Source organism: Myxine glutinosa, chromosome 9 (genome assembly GCF_964187855.1).
Source record: "Myxine glutinosa chromosome 9, kmMyxGlut1.1, whole genome shotgun sequence".
Classification (NCBI taxonomy): Eukaryota; Metazoa; Chordata; class Myxini; order Myxiniformes; family Myxinidae; genus Myxine; species Myxine glutinosa.
Genome location: NC_136269.1, coordinates 51195161 through 51219242, shown reverse-complemented (window position 1 = coordinate 51219242; position 24082 = coordinate 51195161). Strand labels below are relative to the sequence as shown.

At 48.4% G+C, this 24082-nt stretch overlaps 1 protein-coding gene across 1 annotated transcript in view; it reads left to right on the top strand.

The window, feature by feature from the left end:
• HSBP1 (heat shock factor binding protein 1) overlaps positions 1-22615 on the top strand; it is a 42631-nt gene extending 20016 nt beyond the window's left edge. The window contains exons 2-4 of the mRNA XM_068129161.2: positions 11227-11293; positions 15595-15683; positions 21208-22615. Of these exons, the coding sequence (XP_067985262.1) occupies positions 11227-11293; positions 15595-15683; positions 21208-21219 (168 nt within the window). The 3' untranslated portion in view covers positions 21220-22615. The remainder of the gene's footprint in view (positions 1-11226; positions 11294-15594; positions 15684-21207) is intronic.
• Positions 22616-24082: the final 1467 nt, after the last annotated feature.

Sequence of the window (24082 nt, the reverse complement as noted above, 5' to 3'; positions counted from 1 at the left end):
CAGCATGCACACAATACCCACAGCTTAAGGGGCCTAGCTGGCTGGCACAACATGCACACAATACCCACAGCTTAAGGGGCCGACCTCGCTGGCACAGCATGCACACAATACCTACAGCTTAAGGGGCCTACCTAGCTGGCACAGCATGCACACAATACCCACACCTTAAGGGGCCGAGCTAGCTGGCATGGCATGCACACAGCACCCACACCTTAAGGGGCCGAACTAGCTGGCACAGCTTGTACACAATACCCACACCTTAAGGGGCCTAGCTAGCTGGCACAGCATGCACACAATACCCACAGCTTAAGGGGCCTAGCTAGCTGGCACAGCATGCACACAATACCCACAGCTTAAGGGGCCTAGCTAGCTGGCACAGCATGCACACTGTGAGGTATCTCGACAGACGACGATCGATTGTTGCACACGTTTATTGACTCTGCAGATACAGGCCCGATTCACCCCAGCGCCTTCTGAGCTGAACCGTAACTCCCGGAAACAGAAATAAACCCGCGGTCACGGTGTCGGAATAAAACGGTGAATATTTGCAGCTTCATCCATGACACATACAATATCCACACGTTGAGAGGCCTACCTAGCTGGCACAGCATGCACACAATACCCACAGCTTAAGGGGCCTAGCTAGCTGGCACAGCATGCGCACAACACCCACAGCTTAAGGGGCCTAGCTAGCTGGCACAGCATGTACACAATACCCACACCTTAAGAGGCCTACCTGGCTGGCACAGCATGCACACAACACCCACAGCTTAAGGGGCCTAGCTCGCTGGCACAGCATGCACACAATACCCACAGCTTAAGGGGCCTAGCTAGCTGGCACAGCATGCACACAATACCCACAGCTTAAGGGGCCTCGTTAGCTGGCACAGCATGCACACAATACCCACAGCTTAAGGGGCCTAGCTAGGTGGCACAGCATGCACACAATACCCACAGCTTAAGGGGCCTAGCTAGCTGACATAGCATGCACACAATACCCACAGCTTAAGGGGCCGAGCTAGCTGGCACAGCATGCACACAACACCCACAGCTTGAGGGGCCTAGCTCGCTGGCACAGCATGCACACAATACCCACAGCTTAAGGGGCCTAGCTAGCTGGCACAGCATGCACACAATACCCACAGCTTAAGGGGCCGAGCTAGCTGGCACAGCATGCACACAACACCCACAGCTTGAGGGGCCGAGCTAGCTGGGACAGCATGCACACAACACCCACAGCTTGAGGGGCCGAGCTAGCTGGCACAGCATGCACACAACACCCACAGCTTGAGGGGCCGAGCTAGCTGGGACAGCATGCACACAACACCCACAGCTGAAAGGGCCGAGCTAGCTGACATAGCATGCACACAACACCCACAGCTGAAAGGGCTGAGCTAGCTGACATAGCATGCACACAACACCCACAGCTGAAGGGGCCGAGCTAGCTGACATAGCATGCACACAACACCCACAGCTTAAGGGGCCGAGCTAGCTGGCACAGCATGCACACAACACCCACAGCTTAAGGGGCTGAGCTAGCTGGCACAGCATGCACACAATACCCACAGCTTAAGGGGCCTAGCTAGCTGGCACAGCATGCACACAACACCCACAGCTTGAGGGGCCTAGCTCGCTGGCACAGCATGCACACAATACCTACAGCTTGAGGGGCCTAGCTAGCTGGCACAGCATGCACACAATACCCACAGCTTGAGGGGCCTAGCTCGCTGGCACAGCATGCACACAATACCCACAGCTTAAGGGGCCTAGCTAGCTGGCACAGCATGCACACAATACCCACAGCTTAAGGGGCCTAGCTCGCTGGCACAGCATGCACACAATACCCACAGCTTGAGGGGCCTAGCTCGCTGGCACAGCGTGCACACAATACCCACAGCTTAAGGGGCCTACCTAGCTGGCCCAGCATGTACATAATACCCACAGCTTAAGGGGCCGAGCTAGCTGGCACAGCATGCACACAATACCACAGCTTAAGGGGCCTAGCTGGCTGGCAAAGCATGCACACAATACCCACAGCTTAAGGGGCCGAGCTGGCTGGCACAGCATGCACACAATACCCACAGCTTGAGGGGCCTAGCTAGCTGGCACAGCATGCACACAATACCCACAGCTTAAAGGGCCTAGCTAGCTGGCACAGCATGCACACAATACCCACAGCTTAAGGGGCCTAGCTAGCTGGCACAGCATGCACACAACACCCACAGCTTAAGGGCCCTAGCTAGCTGGCACAGCATGCACACAATACCCACAGCTTGAGGGGCCTAGCTAGCTGGCACAGCATGCACACAATACCCACAGCTTAAAGGGTCTAGCTAGCTGGCACAGCATGCACACAATACCCACAGCTTAAGGGGCCTAGCTAGCTGGCACAGCATGCACACAATACCCACAGCTTAAGGGGCCTAGCTAGCTGGCACAGCATGCACACAATACCCACAGCTTAAGGGGCCTAGCTAGCTGGCACAGCATGCACACAATACCCACAGCTTAAGGGGCCTAGCTAGCTGGCACAGCATGCACACAATACCCACAGCTTGAGGGGCCTAGCTAGCTGGGACAGCATGCACACAACACCCACAGCTGAAAGGGCCGAGCTAGCTGACATAGCATGCACACAACACCCACAGCTTAAGGGGCCGAGCTAGCTGGCACAGCATGCACACAACACCCACAGCTGAAGGGGCCGAGCTAGCTAACATAGCATGCACACAACATCCACAGCTTAAGGAGCCGAGCTAGCTGGCACAGCATGCACGCAACACCCACAGCTTAAGGGGCCTAGCTAGCTGGCACAGCATGCACACAATATCCACAGCTTAAGGGGCCTAGCTAGCTGGCACAGCATGCACACAACACCCACAGCTTGAGGGGCCTAGCTCGCTGCCACAGCATGCACACAATACCCACAGCTTAAGGGGCCTAGCTAGCTGGCACAGCATGCACACAATACCCACAGTTTAAGGGGCCGAGCTAGCTGGCACAGCATGCACACAACACCCACAGCTGAAGGGGCCGAGCTAGCTGACATAGCATGCACACAACACCCACCGCTTAAGGGGCCGAGCTAGCTGGCACAGCATGCACACAACACCCACAGCTTAAGGGGCCTAGCTAGCTGGCACAGCATGCACACAACACCTACAGCTTAAGGGGCCTAGCTAGCTGGCATAGCATGCACACAATACCTACAGCTTAAGGGGCCTAGCTAGCTGGCACAGCGTGCACACAATACCCACAGCTTAAGGGGCCTAGCTAGCTGGCACAGCATGCACACAGTACCCACAGCTGAAGGGGCCGAGCTAGCTGGCACAGCGTGCACACAATACCTACAGCTTAAGGGGCCTAGCTAGCTGGCACAGCATGCACACAACACCCACAGCTTAAGGGGCCTAGCTAGCTGGCACAGCATGCACACAATACCTACAGCTTAAGGGGACTAGCTAGCTGGCACAGCGTGCACACAATACCTACAGCTTAAGGGGCCTAGCTAGCTGGCACAGCATGCACACAACACCCACAGCTTAAGGGGCCTAGCTAGCTGGCACAGCATGCACACAATACCTACAGCTTAAGGGGCCTAGCTAGCTGGCACAGCGTGCACACAATACCCACAGCTTAAGGGGCCTAGCTAGCTGGCACAGCATGCACACAATACCTACAGCTTAAGGGGCCTAGCTAGCTGGCACAGCGTGCACACAATACCCACAGCTTAAGGGGCCTAGCTAGCTGGCACAGCATGCACACAATACCCACAGCTTAAGGGGCCTACCTAGCTGGCACAGCATGCACACAATACCTACAGCTTGAGGGGCCTACCTAGCTGGCAAAGCATGCACACAACACCCACAGCTTAAGGGGCCTACCTAGCTGGTACAGCATGCACACAATACCTACAGCTTAAGGGGCCTACCTAGCTGGCACAGCATGCACACAGCACCCACACCTTAAGGGGCCTCGCGAGCTGGCACAGCATGCACACAATACCCACAGCTTAAGGGGCCTAGCTGGCTGGCACAGCATGCACACAATACCTACAGCTTAAGGGGCCGACCTAGCTGGCACAGCATGTGCACAATACCCACAGCTTAAGGGGCCTACCTAGCTGGCACAGCATGCACACAATACCTACAGCTTGAGGGGCCGACCTAGCTGGCACAGCATGCACACAATACCCACAGCTTAAGGGGCCTACCTAGCTGGTACAGCATGCACACAATACCTACAGCTTAAGGGGCATACCTAGCTGGCACAGCATGCACACAATACCCACACCTTAAGGGGCCGAGCTAGCTGGCATGGCATGCACACAGCACCCACACCTTAAGGGGCCGAACTAGCTGGCACAGCTTGTACACAATACCCACACCTTAAGGGGCCTAGCTAGCTGGCACAGCATGCACACAATACCCACAGCTTAAGGGGCCTAGCTAGCTGGCACAGCATGCACACAATACCCACAGCTTAAGGGGCCTAGCTAGCTGGCACAGCATGCACACTGTGAGGTATCTCGACAGACGACGATCGATTGTTGCACACGTTTATTGACTCTGCAGATACAGGCCCGATTCACCCCAGCGCCTTCTGAGCTGAACCGTAACTCCCGGAAACAGAAATAAACCCGCGGTCACGGTGTCGGGATAAAACGGTGAATATTTGCAGCTTCATCCATGACACATACAATATCCACACGTTGAGAGGCCTACCTAGCTGGCATAGCATGCGCACAACACCCACACCTTAAGAGGCCTAGCTAGGTGGCATAGCATGCACACAATACCCACAGCTTAAGGGGCCTAGCTAGCTGGCACAGCATGCACACAATACCCACAGCTTAAGGGGCCTAGCTAGCTGGCACAGCATGCGCACAACACCCACAGCTTAAGGGGCCTAGCTAGCTGGCACAGCATGTACACAATACCCACACCTTAAGAGGCCTACCTGGCTGGCACAGCATGCACGCAACACCCACAGCTTAAGGGGCCTAGCTCGCTGGCACAGCATGCACACAATACCCACAGCTTAAGGGGCCTAGCTAGCTGGCACAGCATGCACACAATACCCACAGCTTAAGGGGCCTCGTTAGCTGGCACAGCATGCACACAATACCCACAGCTTAAGGGGCCTAGCTAGGTGGCACAGCATGCACACAATACCCACAGCTTAAGGGGCCTAGCTAGCTGACATAGCATGCACACAATACCCACAGCTTAAGGGGCCGAGCTAGCTGGCACAGCATGCACACAACACCCACAGCTTGAGGGGCCTAGCTCGCTGGCACAGCGTGCACACAATACCCACAGCTTAAGGGGCCTAGCTCGCTGGCACAGCGTGCACACAATACCCACAGCTTAAGGGGCCTAGCTAGCTGGCACAGCATGCACACAATACCCACAGCTTAAGGGGCCGAGCTAGCTGGCACAGCATGCACACAACACCCACAGCTTGAGGGGCCGAGCTAGCTGGGACAGCATGCACACAACACCCACAGCTTGAGGGGCCGAGCTAGCTGGCACAGCATGCACACAACACCCACAGCTTGAGGGGCCGAGCTAGCTGGGACAGCATGCACACAACACCCACAGCTGAAAGGGCCGAGCTAGCTGACATAGCATGCACACAACACCCACAGCTGAAAGGGCCGAGCTAGCTGACATAGCATGCACACAACACCCACAGCTGAAGGGGCCTAGCTAGCTGGCACAGCATGCACACAATACCCACAGCTTAAGGGGCCTAGCTAGCTGGCACAGCATGCACACAATACCCACAGCTTAAGGGGCCTAGCTAGCTGGCACAGCATGCACACTGTGAGGTATCTCGACAGACGACGATCGATTGTTGCACACGTTTATTGACTCTGCAGATACAGGCCCGATTCACCCCAGCGCCTTCTGAGCTGAACCGTAACTCCCGGAAACAGAAATAAACCCGCGGTCACGGTGTCGGGATAAAACGGTGAATATTTGCAGCTTCATCCATGACACATACAATATCCACACGTTGAGAGGCCTACCTAGCTGGCATAGCATGCGCACAACACCCACACCTTAAGAGGCCTAGCTAGGTGGCATAGCATGCACACAATACCCACAGCTTAAGGGGCCTAGCTAGCTGGCACAGCATGCACACAATACCCACAGCTTAAGGGGCCTAGCTAGCTGGCACAGCATGCGCACAACACCCACAGCTTAAGGGGCCTAGCTAGCTGGCACAGCATGTACACAATACCCACAGCTTAAGGGGCCTAGCTAGCTGGCACAGCATGCACACAATACCCACAGCTTAAGGGGCCTCGTTAGCTGGCACAGCATGCACACAATACCCACAGCTTAAGGGGCCTAGCTAGGTGGCACAGCATGCACACAATACCCACAGCTTAAGGGGCCTAGCTAGCTGACATAGCATGCACACAATACCCACAGCTTAAGGGGCCGAGCTAGCTGGCACAGCATGCACACAACACCCACAGCTTGAGGGGCCTAGCTCGCTGGCACAGCGTGCACACAATACCCACAGCTTAAGGGGCCTAGCTAGCTGGCACAGCATGCACACAATACCCACAGCTTAAGGGGCCGAGCTAGCTGGCACAGCATGCACACAACACCCACAGCTTGAGGAGCCGAGCTAGCTGGGACAGCATGCACACAACACCCACAGCTTGAGGGGCCGAGCTAGCTGGCACAGCATGCGCACAACACCCACAGCTTAAGGGGCCTAGCTAGCTGGCACAGCATGCACACAATACCCACAGCTTAAGGGGCCTAGCTAGCTGGCACAGCATGCGCACAACACCCACAGCTTAAGGGGCCTAGCTAGCTGGCACAGCATGTACACAATACCCACACCTTAAGAGGCCTACCTGGCTGGCACAGCATGCACACAACACCCACAGCTTAAGGGGCCTAGCTCGCTGGCACAGCATGCACACAATACCCACAGCTTAAGGGGCCTAGCTAGCTGGCACAGCATGCACACAATACCCAGAGCTTAAGGGGCCTCGTTAGCTGGCACAGCATGCACACAATACCCACAGCTTAAGGGGCCTAGCTAGGTGGCACAGCATGCACACAATACCCACAGCTTAAGGGGCCTAGCTAGCTGACATAGCATGCACACAATACCCACAGCTTAAGGGGCCGAGCTAGCTGGCACAGCATGCACACAACACCCACAGCTTGAGGGGCCTAGCTCGCTGGCACAGCGTGCACACAATACCCACAGCTTAAGGGGCCTAGCTAGCTGGCACAGCATGCACACAATACCCACAGCTTAAGGGGCCGAGCTAGCTGGCACAGCATGCACACAACACCCACAGCTTGAGGGGCCGAGCTAGCTGGGACAGCATGCACACAACACCCACAGCTTGAGGGGCCGAGCTAGCTGGCACAGCATGCACACAACACCCACAGCTTGAGGGGCCGAGCTAGCTGGGACAGCAACAGCATGCACACAACACCCACAGCTGAAAGGGCCGAGCTAGCTGACATAGCATGCACACAACACCCACAGCTGAAAGGGCCGAGCTAGCTGACATAGCATGCACACAACACCCACAGCTGAAGGGGCCGAGCTAGCTGACATAGCATGCACACAACACCCACAGCTTAAGGGGCCGAGCTAGCTGGCACAGCATGCACACAACACCCACAGCTTAAGGGGCTGAGCTAGCTGGCACAGCATGCACACAATACCCACAGCTTAAGGGGCCTAGCTAGCTGGCACAGCATGCACACAACACCCACAGCTTGAGGGGCCTAGCTCGCTGGCACAGCATGCACACAATACCTACAGCTTGAGGGGCCTAGCTAGCTGGCACAGCATGCACACAATACCCACAGCTTGAGGGGCCTAGCTCGCTGGCACAGCATGCACACAATACCCACAGCTTAAGGGGCCTAGCTAGCTGGCACAGCATGCACACAATACCCACAGCTTAAGGGGCCTAGCTCGCTGGCACAGCATGCACACAATACCCACAGCTTGAGGGGCCTAGCTCGCTGGCACAGCGTGCACACAATACCCACAGCTTAAGGGGCCTACCTAGCTGGCCCAGCATGTACATAATACCCACAGCTTAAGGGGCCGAGCTAGCTGGCACAGCATGCACACAATACCACAGCTTAAGGGGCCTAGCTGGCTGGCAAAGCATGCACACAATACCCACAGCTTAAGGGGCCGAGCTGGCTGGCACAGCATGCACACAATACCCACAGCTTGAGGGGCCTAGCTAGCTGGCACAGCATGCACACAATACCCACAGCTTAAGGGGCCTAGCTAGCTGGCACAGCATGCACACAACACCCACAGCTTAAGGGCCCTAGCTAGCTGGCACAGCATGCACACAATACCCACAGCTTGAGGGGCCTAGCTAGCTGGCACAGCATGCACACAATACCCACAGCTTAAAGGGCCTAGCTAGCTGGCACAGCATGCACACAATACCCACAGCTTAAGGGGCCTAGCTAGCTGGCACAGCATGCACACAATACCCACAGCTTAAGGGGCCTAGCTAGCTGGCACAGCATGCACACAATACCCACAGCTTAAGGGGCCTAGCTAGCTGGCACAGCATGCACGCAACACCCACAGCTTAAGGGGCCTAGCTAGCTGGCACAGCATGCACACAATATCCACAGCTTAAGGGGCCTAGCTAGCTGGCACAGCATGCACACAACACCCACAGCTTGAGGGGCCTAGCTCGCTGGCACAGCATGCACACAATACCCACAGCTTAAGGGGCCTAGCTAGCTGGCACAGCATGCACACAATACCCACAGTTTAAGGGGCCGAGCTAGCTGGCACAGCATGCACACAACACCCACAGCTGAAGGGGCCGAGCTAGCTGACATAGCATGCACACAACACCCACCGCTTAAGGGGCCGAGCTAGCTGGCACAGCATGCACACAACACCCACAGCTTAAGGGGCCTAGCTAGCTGGCACAGCATGCACACAACACCTACAGCTTAAGGGGCCTAGCTAGCTGGCATAGCATGCACACAATACCTACAGCTTAAGGGGCCTAGCTAGCTGGCACAGCGTGCACACAATACCCACAGCTTAAGGGGCCTAGCTAGCTGGCACAGCATGCACACAGTACCCACAGCTGAAGGGGCCGAGCTAGCTGGCACAGCGTGCACACAATACCTACAGCTTAAGGGGCCTAGCTAGCTGGCACAGCATGCACACAACACCCACAGCTTAAGGGGCCTAGCTAGCTGGCACAGCATGCACACAATACCTACAGCTTAAGGGGCCTAGCTAGCTGGCACAGTGTGCACACAATACCTAGAGCTTAAGGGGCCTAGCTAGCTGGCACAGCATGCACACAACACCCACAGCTTAAGGGGCCTAGCTAGCTGGCACAGCATGCACACAATACCTACAGCTTAAGGGACCTAGCTAGCTGGCACAGCGTGCACACAATACCCACAGCTTAAGGGGCCTAGCTAGCTGGCACAGCATGCACACAATACCTACAGCTTAAGGGGCCGAGCTAGCTGGCACAGCGTGCACACAATACCCACAGCTTAAGGGGCCTAGCTAGCTGGCACAGCATGCACACATTACCCACAGCTTAAGGGGCCTACCTAGCTGGCACAGCATGCACACAATACCTACAGCTTGAGGGGCCTACCTAGCTGGCAATGCATGCACACAACACCCACAGCTTAAGGGGCCTACCTAGCTGGTACAGCATGCACACAATACCTACAGCTTAAGGGGCCTACCTAGCTGGCACAGCATGCACACAATACCCACAGCTGAAGGGGCCGAGCTAGCTGGCATAGCATGCACACAGCACCCACACCTTAAGGGGCCTCGCTAGCTGGCACAGCATGCACACAATACCCACAGCTTAAGGGGCCTAGCTGGCTGGCACAGCTTAAGGGGCCTAGCTAGCTGGCACAGCATGTACACAATACCCACAGCTTAAGGGGCCTAGCTAGCTGGCACAGCATGCACACTGTGAGGTATCTCGACAGACGACGATCGATTGTTGCACACGTTTATTGACTCTGCAGATACAGGCCCGATTCACCCCAGCGCCTTCTGAGCTGAACCGTAACTCCCGGAAACGGAAATAAACCCGCGGTCACGGTGTCGGGATAAAACGGTGAATATTTGCAGCTTCATACATGACACACACAATATCCACACGTTGAGAGGCCTTCCTCGCTGGCATAGCATGCGCACAACACCCACACCTTAAGAGGCCTAGCTGGCATAGCATGCACACAATACCCACACCTTAAGAGGCCTAACTGGCTGGCACAGCATGCACACAACACCCACAGCTTAAGGGGCCTAGCTCGCTGGCACAGCATGCACACAATACCCACAGCTTAAGCGGCCTAGCTAGCTGGCACAGCATGCACACAATACCCACAGCTTAAGGGGCCTCGTTAGCTGGCACAGCATGCACACAATACCCACAGCTTAAGGGGCCTAGCTAGGTGGCACAGCATGCTAGCTGGCACCGCTAAATCGCAGGTCTGCGAAATCGCTGGCTCCCCCTTCCACTTCGTTCCACCAAGTCTCAGATTATGGGACCTCCCGGGGAGGGGGGTGGGGGCGGGGGGAGGGGGGGGTTGGAGGTTTACCCCAAATAACTTTGGATCCCTTCCCGTCCCTGGTTTTGCAACCGATTGCTCTGAAACCCGATACAGCCCTTCTATTCGATGGTCTGCAGGATTTCTCAGTCTTAGATTCTTCTATTACCTCTCAGCCAGCCTTCCAGTGGATCAGAGGGGCTCCCAAGGGGTCCCCAAAAATTAGCAGGGGTCTGAACTACAACCTCAAGAGATGCTTGGGACTATTTATATGTACTTGTTAGCCATGTTAGTTAAAAGCTGCAAGTTATGCAGCTTCGCTCCTTTATCGTTTAGCGTTTTTAAAGACTGTGCTTATTGACCATTTTTGGTACTTTCCATAATGTCCAAATGACAAGTGAAAATCAAGTTCAGAGGATAAGGATTAGATTTATGAAATTAGCAAATTATCCCACTCGGTCAACCATGGGTGATGCAATCGACTCACTTGGTTCCTGGACTAGGAGTCATGTTTTTTGTCTCAGTTTTAGAAAATGGGGAAATGTTTTCACTCTTCCTTGAATCATTTTTCCTGAAGACATTGTGAATATTGGTGTTGTTGTTTTTAATAGGTGAAAACACTATTCTTGTTTTTTTTTGTTTGTATGTTTAGGTGCAAACACTCATGCAGCAAATGCAGGACAAGTTCCAGGGCATGTCTGATCAGATAATCAACAGAAATATCCTTTGCTTGGTTTGCTGAAATATATTTATATTGTCCTGTCCGTAGTTAGTCAAGACCAGCCTTGGACGAATAGCCGAACCAGCTTTATTCCCAAGGCGACGTCCCAAATTTTTGACGGTTATTGCGCGCGCGTGATGGAGGCTGCGAGACGTTTATCTCACAAAACGAAAAGAAACACGGGCTTATTCCCGAACCCACAAAATGTGCAAACACCACAGTAAATACAACAAATAAAATGATTAAAATAAAGCAAGTGGTGAAAATGTCGAAATAAATGTTGAGGTAAATTTAATTCCTAACGGAGGTACTTCCACACACGGATTCAAATACGATCACACAGGGGGAAATGAAATAAAATAAAACTCCTTCAGCCAGCACTTAGCTTGGCCGCAATGAGTTATTTTGATGAGATTGGCAGTGGCCGTTGAAACTGGAGGCTCAAAGCTAAAAAAAAAAAAAGCCTCCCTCCAATGGGAAGCTCAAAATGGCGGCACCACCGCACGTTGAAGGTTGCCCTAAAAGGCGACGTCGGACACCGCGTGTCGAAGGCACCATGGGCGCCCGGGGATGAGGCTTTCTCCACACACTGTTTAACCTTGTAACGGACAGCGTGACCTTCAGCTTCCTGACAGAGCACCACTGTCAAAACCTCCTCAAAACGCCCATACCCTCAGGAGTGCCAGGAAGCACTATCTCTCCACACTCAAGAATGAACTCTCAAACCTGTCTCCTTCCTCCAAATCCTGGTGGCGTCTGGTCAAATCCGTTTCTGGTGTTTGTTCTCCCTCCATCCCCTCCCTTACCTCAAATGGCTACACAGTTGACACCGCACGTGACAAAGCCGAATGCCTCAACTCTGTGTTTGCCTCAAAATCTTGTGTCCCAAACCCATCTCTCTCTGTTCCCACCTTACCCAGTCGAACCCAACTGCTCCTGGACTCTGTGTCCTCTCCTGACAAGGTGGAGGAGTTTTTGTCAAACCTCGACTCTGATTCTGCAACTGGACCAGACGGCATCAGCCCACGGGTCCTAAAATCCTGCTCTGCCGCTCTATCTCACCCTCTCACTGTTCTTTTCACCCTCTCTTTTGCTCAAGGTCATCTGCCAGCATCCTGGAAATCAGCAAACATTACCGCTTTACACAAAAAAGGTGCAAAAACAGATCCTTGCAACTACAGACCAATCAGCCTGCTCCCAATTATCAGCAAAGTCATGGAATCCATCATTGCTTCGGATATGAAATCCTTCCTCTTCTCCAATAGCTTGATCTCCGATCATCAATTTGGATTCAGATCAGGTCATTCTACTCTGGACATGCTGCTTCTGCTGTCTCAACAATGGATGGAGGTCCTCAATGCCAAACAGGAAATCAGAGCCGTCTCCCTTGACATATCATGTGCTTTCGATACGGTCTGGCACCCAGCTCTGCTCACCAAACTCTCCTCCTATGGTATCCATGGAAATCTCCGTGCATGGCTTGCGGACTTCCTCTCTGGTCATAGACAACGTGTGGCCCTGAATGGATTTCTCTCATCTCCCCTTCCTGTTCAGGCTGGAGTTCCCCAAGGCAGTGTTCTGGGCCCTGTACTTTTTCTGGTCTTTATCAATGATCTCTCCGACTCTGGAAAATCCTCTCTATCTCTTTGCTGATGACTCCACTCTCTGCCGCTCCATTCCTCTTCCCTCAGATCGGCAGTCTGCAGCCTCCTCACTCTCTGAAGACCTGGACAAAATCACAGACTGGTCAAACAAGTGGAACATGTCTTTCAATCCTGACAAATCTCACACTCTTACTCTGTCTCTCCGAAAAGATCGACTGGACAACCCTCCCATCTACTTTCTCAACAATCCTCTCCAAGAAGTTCTGTCGCTCAAGCTTTTGGTCTCACTATCTGCCATGATCTTTCTTGGGAAAACCACATTTCCAAGCTGGCCTCCAAAGCCAGTCGCCGACTGGGCATCCTCCGTCGTGCGAAGTCCTTCCTCGGCACACCTGAGCTCCTCACCACATACAAGGCTTTCATCCGCAGCTCAATGGAATACTGTTCTCCCCTATGGGCCGGTGCTCCTGCCTCACACCTAGCTCGGCTTCAAGCTGTTGAAACCAAACCTTTCAGAATCATTGGAATCTCCCGTGATGAAGCTATCTCCGAGGGCCTTTCACTCAATCACCGCAGACAGGTAGGTGGTCTTTCTGTCTTCTACCGACTCCTCTCCGGCCTTGCTCCCCCAGCTCTCTCTGTGCTTTGTCCCCCAAATATTCCTACAGGTCGCACAAGATCTGCCAGCAGCCCTCTGATGGTTAAACTGCCGAAATCTCGGCTCTCTGCTCACCTTCACTCTTTCATTCCTCTTTTCTCCTGCCTCTGGAACAAACTCCCACACTCCCTTCAATCCCACTGCTCCCACCAGGTCTTTAAAACAGCTGTTCACCACCATCTCTTATCTTTCCCCATCCAAAACCTTGATCTTTTCTACCCCCACGAATTCACCCCAGATCCACCTTGTTTGAAATTCCAACTTCTTTCCTGGAAGTCCTGGCAGTTTCCATATGTTTTATACCTCTCCCACCCCCCCTTCCCATGCCTCCCCCCAAAAGCCCTCTCCCTCCCACAGATCTCTCGATGTCCCTGCTCTCAGATGTTGTGTTTGTGTTCCTCCCCCTCTCGCCCCATCTTGTCTACCGCTCCCCATGTTATATGTTTTATGTGTCGGTTTGTCTTTCTGTGTGATTAATGTTGGTTCTTTCACGAGCCTCAGTCTTGTATACAAAAAAAAATAAAAAAAATACAATTGTCCCGACCAAGATGATAAAGATGGCGAAGTCTCCTTGTCCAAGACCAATAGAGAGCGACCTCTTCCTCTTCACTCTTCAGAGCCAATCGTATTGTTCGCCTCCCAGTTCGCCCCGCCTACATCCATGGTCAAATCGCGTCCATCGGGGCGTGGCCTCATGGCCTTTTTCGTCCTTTAGAGGCGGGGCTTAGTCCAATTGGCTCTTCCTGGCTTATTGCAAGTGTGGTAAGTGTTCATGGGGCTGGATTAGCTTGGTTTGTAAAATGTTAGGAATTTATCATAGCTTGGTTTGTTCCTGAGGGAATTGCACACTGGGGAAACTAACCTTAATCCCTACACTAATTAGCATGTCCCCCCACCCCCTCCCCGTGTGAAGACCACATAAACAACCGTAAGCTGGTTTCCCTACTTATTACATTGAGGTTTCTTCTACGCATGACACGGCCCATGCTATAAATTATACAATCCTACCTTTCCTATGGGATCCTTTTACCTACCCCCCATAAATGTAACAACATTTTGTTTCTTTTACACACAAAACTTGGTTTACTAGTGCTATGGCCGATGTCTTGTCTTTTGAAAGAGACCATCTGCAAATTATTTAATTTGACACAAATTTAAGTGGCAAATTATTTAATTTGTAGATTGCCCAAAAAAGGTGTAATATTTATTTTAGTCTTTCTTCCCATACACTTTCCCTCCCCACCCTTCAATCATTTATTTTCCAAACCACTTTTTCACTTTTTTCTGAAACATCCTGCCCAATATATCGAGCCCTTCTTGTCCTCTGCTGTCCTCTCTTCCCTTTCTCTAATTTATTTTTCTTCAGTTCCTATTTTTCCCCCCTTTTGATCAAACTTGGTACAGTATCTATATTCTATATATATAAACTTGGTACAGTATCCTCTCCCCCCCTCCCCCCCTCCCCCCATGACAATCATGGTTCCCTGTTTGAGGCAATGTTTTTATGGCCGGATGCCCTTCCTGGCGCCAACCCTTAGTCGCCTCTTACGATGCGCAGGGATACGGTGTACCTATTCTAAATTGGGGTACACACCGGGATCATTCATCCCAGCAAGCTGGTACTCAATTTGCCGACCTCGGAAGGATGACAGGCTGAGTCAACCCCCCTGGTGTTAATTCAGTGATTGACCGGGATTCGAACCCAGGATCCTAGGATCCCAAGCCGGCACCCTAACCGCTGAGCCAACACCAGGCTAAAAAAACTTGGTACAGTATAAATAAGCATTATGATGCAAGGATGAATTGATTCGATTTCAACGTCAGAGGTCATGTCAGGTATAAATCTGATATGTCAGAACAGCTGAAGAGATTTAAATCAACCTTGTACAAAAGTATGTATAATGATGTAATAATGTGGGTGGAGGCATATAGGTCAACGTCGCAATGTCGTAGAGTGCCATTTTGGTATATCAGTCTCCAGATATTAATGACATGAATAAAACAGAATTTGGATTATTTTCTTGACTTTCTCTCTACTTGATGAAATGAGTTTGCGGATTGATGACCTTGAAAAGAACATCGGGGATTTAATGTCACAAGCAAAGGATGAAAGCACAGATCCAGAGGTATGAGTAATGCTCCTTCACAATGTATACCATGGTTTTAACGTCACAGGTTGTTGATTTCCTATTTGCATATGCAGTACAGTGCCCTTGGACCGCTTGCACACCGCTGATTGTAAACAAATGTTGGGTGGATGCAGTATGCGACAAACACAGAGCACATTTAATTTGTAACACCATAACCAAAGCTACAAATGAATCCTTTGTTTATTTTGACGAAAGCATTGTGTCTGCTTTGTAGGCAATATGTGCTCGTTAAAATCTAAAATGGATTCACGTCACCACTACAAAGTCCAAAAGCTACACATCTATTTTGTCATTTAAAATGCATTTTTTGTTTAAAAAAAAAAAAAAAATGTATCCAGTTTTCTCGGGATTTGTTTTAGTCGTGTCTTAAACTATGTGTGACAGTGAAAAATTACATCACCAAAAAAAATGATGTCATAAGTAAATTAACAAGCATTCTGAGTATTGCGCTGCAATACATGTCCCCTACCAAAGTTCAAAGTGCCATAACTATGTCAAAAATGATCGAATATGCAAATTTATGCACGGTTGATGCTGGTTTTCAAACTTGATCTGAGGTATGCTGAGACACATGTGTCACGCCTCGCCTCGTTGATAAGCCCGCAAGGTCGCTCCGTGGAGCGGCCTGCACGTATTGCACTGTGTGAATTATATAAATTATTACCAACTCACGGTCTGAGGTACGAGCGATTCAAGAGATATCCATTTTTTTATGGCACATTGGAGAAGCCAATGCGAGGTTTCTTCTTCCTCAGCTTGATACAACTCTGTCAAATGCGATCGAGTTAAAAAAGTCAGAATTTGACCAAATCTGTTTTATTCGTTTGTTAATATACCTCAGCTATTTACAAATCTTAAATTAGAATTTTATTTGAGGTTAAAATGACCGTGACAGGTCGTGTCCAACAATGCTTTCAGTCTGTACATGTGATAAATAATTAAATCCGCACACTTGACGCCTCTTCTTCTTCACGCAATAACAACTTCTAGCTTCCAGACCGTACATCCAATCAACTTGAAATTTTGCACACTTGTTACTCCATGACTTCTACTATAGTATGAAGTTTCACGTTGATCAATAAAGCGATTCAAGAGATTTCCATTTTTAAAAAATATTTTCGTTTAATTAACGATATCTGCCAAACCACGTGAGCAATCACAAATTCCAAAAGGACATTTTAGTAGACTGACATGCGGAACAGATCTGTGAAGTTTCCCCTCGATTGGATCAAGAATGAGGGAGGGGCTCGGTTTTAAAGGTTCATGCTTAAAAACGTCATAACTCTGAAACCATGTGACGCATGACGTCATGCTCGCTGACTTTTTTGTTCGTCATGGGTATGCGATACTGCCTGCAAAGTTTGGCCTCGATCTGTTCAGCCGTTGCAGAGAAAAAGGGGTTTTCGTGTTTTCACGAAAAACAATATGGCGCCCGAACCACGTGACCTGTGACGTCATAATTACCATTAAAATATTCTACAGACTGAGTCCCTCCTATGGTGAAAATTTGATCTCAATCGGTCCTATTATTGCAGAGAAAATCTTTTTTAAAGGAAATTAAAACTTAAAATGGCACTGAGGTAAGGATCATCAGAATTATCAGAATTCCCAAAGTTCAAAGTGCGATAACTTTGTCAGAAATGATCGAAACGTCGTGAAGTTCGAACTTGATCTGTAAGCACGGGGAATTTTAAACATTAATGAAATCAAAACCTGAAACCCCACAAACACGTCACTTACCTTATATTCTCAGAAAACGCTCATCTCACTTACCTTATATTTTCAGAAAACACTCGTCATTCCAACATTTACTGGACAGTATACTAGACATTTACTGGACAGTATACGGGATTCTTATAGTCCCATTAGGTACAAGATTGGACTGATATTACTCTGGTCAATAGAGCAATGAATATTTGCACAGCAGACAAACTCCCTAATGAAGTCCTGACCATGAGGTCGATCCTCCTTGATAATGGATATCCTGAGCAAGTTATTAACAGGTACTTGCACAAGTTCCTGAGTTAAGCAAATGAAAGAAACAATTGGACCTGATAAATGTCCGGTGTACCTGTCTACCCTGGAAAGAAAAAGTGTCTCAACGTTTCGAGAATCAAATCTCAATGTTTCGACGGTGTACAATTACTCCTATTGTTACGTGCTCCTCCCCGACCCCCTGGTCTCGGTATACCCCCGAACCCCGGGTGGAGCCACGGCAGAAAAGAAATGTATTACTCCGTGTCAAAATCAAGATCGAAACCAGACCAATGGTTATCAACAAAAATAATATATAAAAAATCACACAGGAATTATGATACAACCCTGATAGCCAGCCACCATACAATCAATATCTTAGGATGGTACCATCTGTTAAAGTAATCGAACTCACTGTTCCCAGTACATGGAAAGAACCTCTTCAATGTCTCTATAACCTTCAAGATGAAGTTGATTCGCTCCGGCGATCATTGGAACAATGTCCGATCAAGAGCAATCGAGGCGTTGACGGTTGAAGCGACACCGAAGTCACATGGTCCAACACCCAGCAAACTCGCGGTAGCATGGAAAATCTCCAAAGACGAGCGCCGACGTACACGTTTGCCGTTCAATCAGCGAATCGCCGTGTACTCCTCAAACGCCGCTTTATTGCACAGCCGTCCTCGGCAAACCACCGGAGGATAAGCCCGGCCGACGCGACAAAAACCTTTTCCGATGAAGGCAGCGCGCGGGGCGAAATGGCGGACGGCTCTCACTCGAGCCGGAGCTTCTAGGCAAGGATTCTCTGGAAATCTCAATGCCGATACCCGACTACGCAGGCTCCACAATACTCCGGCGATATCACCAGTCGCATGAGATTCTTTTCACGGACTCAAAGTTCCCTCGACGCCGTTCGCTCGACCACGCTCGCAATGGAGCTTCAAGACACGTTTCTTCTTCGACCTTTTCCTCACGACCTCTTCTTCTTCGCTCGTCGTTTTCCGGGGCACGATTTCCTGTATCATTTTAAGTTTACCTTTTTAACTTTTAATAACTGTTCATAAACAATAAACCTTTGGAAGACAATAATTGTACCTTGAATCAGAAATCTTTCAAGGGGAGGAAAACCACAACAGCGGAAGTGACGAATCCGTAACACTATACTGTTCAACTACGAGTAATTTTCACCACCCGCAGGCCGCTTCCGTCAATCCGTAAGGATGTACTGCCTACCATTCAACCCAGCAATGTTGTTTCCGAGTTTAAGTGTCAATTCTGAGCTCAGTACGTGGGCCGTACATCTTTGTGATTGATGGAACACATTAAACAGCATGTCTCTTTGACTGTCATTTATCAACTGGACAAAGACTACCATGGCGGACATGTCGGAATGTACAAAGTATGGCTGGTGTTCCATGTGCTTCAGCAATTGGATCTCATATTTTAAGTAATCCTTTGTGTGCAGAGCAATGGAATGAAAGCTGGTTCTGAACCCTGAGCAAGGCACACACACATACACACTTCCGCATAATGGAAGCAACATTTATCAAGTCAAATGATCCTGTACTTTGTCGACAAAAGGAATTTGTGCGCACATTGTATTTGTTTTGACAATCTTAACTCCCTGCACCAATATTAGTGAATCATCGACAGATGATCCATCCTCCTATCATATTGGCTACTGGGTGCCCCCTGAATCAACCAATGACCATTGAGCTTATTCCTCTGTATCTATGAAACGTGTTTTTGTTACTACTTCATTCTGTTTGCGTTTTTCTCTGATGAGACCAGACCAAAAAGCTTTTCACCATGGTCACTGGTACTACTTGCTTTACACTACTGGCCATTGTTAATCGTTATTACAGCAAAAAAATGAAAAATGCTCACTAAGTGCAACACCGAACACAACTTGTACGAACAATTTGTTTTGGCCAATTGACAGACATGGCAATTTGGGGAGGTCAACGTGTACAAATACAGTATGACACAGTACAGTATGGTGCCACCAGAAAGGCCAGATGCATCATGAGAGCATGAATGAATCCCTGCGCCCTGCTTGCACAATGGTTTTCTCGTCCGATTTCCTGTGCCACTCTGTGTGGTATGTTTGAAAGGCAATTAAATTTTTTTTTTTTTTTTTTTTACATTAAACGTTATAAAATGTACTTTTAAAAACAAGAATAAATATATTAGAGTAGATCAAACTTGCGTAGTGAAAGGGGTGACAAGGGATAATGAGCTCGTTAGAGGGGGGTATGGCGAAGTGAAGCAGGCAGCTGTCTCTCTTGCCGGTAAATAACCCTTGGAGTGAATGCTTTCTTTCTTGCCGGTAAATAACCCGTGGAGTGAATGCTTTCTCTCGTGCTGGTAAACAACACTTAGAGAGAATGCTTTCTCTCATGCCAGTAAGGAACTTCTTGGAGAGAATGCTTTCTCTTGTGCCAGTAAGGAACTTCTTGGAGAGAATGCTTTCTCTCATGCCAGTAAGGACCTTCTTGGAGAGAATGCTTTCTCTCGTGCAAGTAAGGAACTTCTTGGAGAGAATGCTTTCTCTCATGCCAGTAAGGAACTTCTTGGAGAGAATGCTTTCTCTCGTGCCAGTAAGGAACTTCTTGGAGAGAATGCTTTCTCTCGTGCTGGAAAGGAACTCGTGGAGAGAATGCTTTCTCTCGTGCCTGTAACAGTAAGGAACTTCTTGGAGAGAATGCTTTCTCTTGTGCTGGAAATTAACTCGTGGAGAGAATGCTTTCTCTCGTGCCAGTAAGGAATTTCTTGGAGAGAATGCTTTCTCTCGTGCCAGTAAGGAACTTCTTGGAGAGAATGCTTTCTCTCGTGCCAGTAAGGAACTTCTTGGAGAGAATGCTTTATCTCGTGCTGGTATAAACAACACTTAGAGAGAATGCTTTCTCACGTGCCAGTAAGGAACATCTTGGAGAGAATGCTTTCTCTTGTGCTGGAAAGGAACTCGTAGAGAGAATGCTTTCTCTCGTGCCAGTAAGGAACTTCTTGGAGAGAATGCTTTCTCTCGTGCCAGTAAGGAACTTCTTGGAGAGAATGCTTTCTCTCTTGCCGGTAAATAACCCGTGGAGTGAATGCTTTCTCTCGTGCTGGTATAAACAACACTTAGAGAGAATGCTTTCTCTCGTGCCAGTAAGGAACTTCTTGGAGAGAATGCTTTCTCTCGTGCTGGAAAGGAACTCGTGGAGATAATGACGTGGAATTGCAGAAGAGTGATGGGGTGAAGCCCATGTGAATGAGGTGTAAATTATGATGCGAATGTGTAATTGACTCTCGAGGTGCGATTTTCTGCATTTAGAGCTTGGCGCGATATGTTTAAAAAAGCCATGTTCGTCGAGCGTTCGAAAGAGGAAACATGATGATAGAGTATCATGTTCGTATGAACAAATGTGGAGAAACTGGGTGTATGTAAACCGGGGAATCACTGTATATTATATTTATATATACTATTTGTATTTCTCTTGAAGAGTTGAATGTTTGTATAAACCACCTGCCTTTTGTGTTTCAGGGCATCCGTTGACTTGGAACACGAGCTGATAATGTCTCGTGTAATTAATGGTTTCCCCTTCTTCTTTTTCTGCAGTCTTCATCTATTAAACTCTATTTCCATGTATAGTAATAATTGCATTCTTTATTTGGTTTTAATATAGTTTTTACTGCTGTCATTTTGCTTGACTTAAGCATGGTTGGCTTCATTGAATTTTTACTTTTCTGTTAAATTCTTGTTTTTGCTTAGTTGGCCTCAGACACATGTCAAGGTTTGTGGAAGCATAGGGATTTTAAAATGTAGAAGGAAATTGAGAGGTTAATAATTTTAGTATTCCAAGAATTTGACCTTTTAGCTCATCAAAAGTGCCATGGGTAAAGAGCTTTTAAATCTTGCATTTTTAATCTCAGAAAATGTGAGGAATAAAAGTGCCACACTTCACATGGGTGTTTGTGTGGTTAATCCATTTCTCAGGGATTCACATGAAATGGTAATCTTTGTATCAGGAATCTGAGATTTGGAATGCCATTTTCATTTTAAACATTCCTCTCTTTTTTTTTGCCTTCTTTACGATTGGTTTATCGTCAAAACGATTTACCAGTGAAAAAATGAATTGCTTTTTTTTATTTTATGTCATCAACAATGACAGATTTGAAAGTGCATTTTTTTCTTCTTGCATTTGTTTGATCATAAAATCCAACTTGACTTGCGCAGACGAGATATAGAACAGCACTGTCGAAAACGACGAAACACAGGGATGCCCTGCAACAGACAAAGATTGTAATTAAGGTATAAAAACACAGTTGTATGATTTAAAATGTTCTTCTTGGACAGATTATTGAATGATAGTTGGGAGAGCAATTTGTCAATCCCAAACTGTTATTTGCAAATGCATATTAGACTGGCATTCAATTCTGAATTTGACCCGCTGGTTGCATCATCACCAAGTTTGCATTACGCTGGTTACCAAGCTGGTTGCATTACGTACCACTGATGCCATGCTCCCTGCACATTCGGACAGGAATCCACCAACATCCACCAACTAATGGATAGCAGACAGGACATCCGACTTGGTGTCAATCCAAGGGATAAGTGCTCACATTGATACCTCGCCATACCTGTGAAACACCACGATGACAGTTTATAGCTGGACCAATATTTAAACCCAGGCTAGACCACTCGGAGGCAAGCGTGTGCATATCTGCAGGCTATCCTGCCAGCCCCTTTACAAGTGTGCACGATAAATAAAACAGCTTGCGGACATGATCTTTTATTTATCTGGGGTTCCTGCATTAAAACGGTGTGCAGTCCTCTTGCCGTTGCATTGCATCCTTATGAGTGGCATTCAAAAAATAAATATGCTCACAATAGACCAAAGTACACCTTTTCTTTTCAATCTACAAGATAATAAAATGTTGGTGTTTCTGTTGTTGTGAATACTGTACATTGTTTATCGAAAATTTTGAACCCCCCCCCCCCCCCCCCATATGTGCAATCTTGATGTATCAGAACACTTATAAAAAGAAACATTACTTGGTTTGGGTAATAATCAGTTGCCAATTCAAACTTGTACTTCGGTTGCTCTGATAAAGTTCCTAAAGGGTTTTCACGATCAAATGCGATGTAGCTGAATAATCTTCCGATTCACGGAAGATGATTTATTCATTGGGAATGTGAGTTGTAACTTTATGATGATATCATTGACTATTTAATACTACATTGTATGTTATTTATTTGAGCATCGTGTAGGACATTCAATTGATATCCCATTGATAAAATAAGTTCAAAATGAATTTGATTATATTTTGAGTGTTTTCATGTTTTATTTTATTAATGGTGTATGGCCAACTTGATTCACACACACACACAAATGGTCAGCTGGATGCAGGCAACAAGTTATGAGTTGAGGATGCAGATCATTATGCATGAGCAGAATCCACGGAACGAGTATGATAGTCTGTATTCTGAATTGGCAAACACCCTGTCATCAAGCTTTATGTGCCAGAGGACCTTTTTCCATACAAAAGATTTGACGCTTCCCGCTCCCTAAATTAAAATGAAATCATTTATTTTAATCATCCCTACCTTGTTTCCATACTTTTTGGAGAAACATCCCTACATCCTTTTACATAAAAAATTTTTTTATTACTTGTTGATAATGATGTGAGGATGAACTGATTCGATTTTGGGGTGAAAAGGTCCAAGGTCATGTTAAGTAAAAATTATGTTGCTGCGCTAACTTGTTAGACAGTGATGGTATTTTGACCAAACTTGGTATAAGTATATATTATGATGCAAAGATTAACTGATTAGATTTTGGGGTCATGTGGTCAAAGGTAAGAGGTCATGTTAAGTAAAAATGTTGTACTTGAGAACAGCTGAATGGATTTAAATCAAACTCGGTTCAAGTATGTATGATGATGTAATAATGTGGGTGGAGGCATGTCGTTCTCGTTTTAAAGGACGTTTATTTTCAGAAATGTGCAGCCACAACGAAATTCCCATTCGTATTCCTTGTGAGACATTGGGATAATAATTGAGGTTATACATCTGATACAAGTAGTCTAGTAGGAAGACTAGGTCCCTCTGCACCCCCCGGAGATATACTTCTAATCAGTGTTTCTAGATTGGAAAAAATGTGTAGAAAATGACTAGCTATGGCCCCAAGCTGAAAAAATGTCCCACATACCATTTTTATGCAAATTACTGCTGCAAATTTTATGCAAAATTATGCAAATTTTATGCAAATTTTTGATGAGGAGTAGAGTTGAGGGGTCTTTGAGGGCTTCATCGAGGTGCTCTCGGTTGCAAGACTGGGTCATTCTGAGAAGCACAGCAGGGTCAGAGATCATGATGTTCTCCTCCTCAGTGAATCTCTCCATCAACAGCCTCTCCA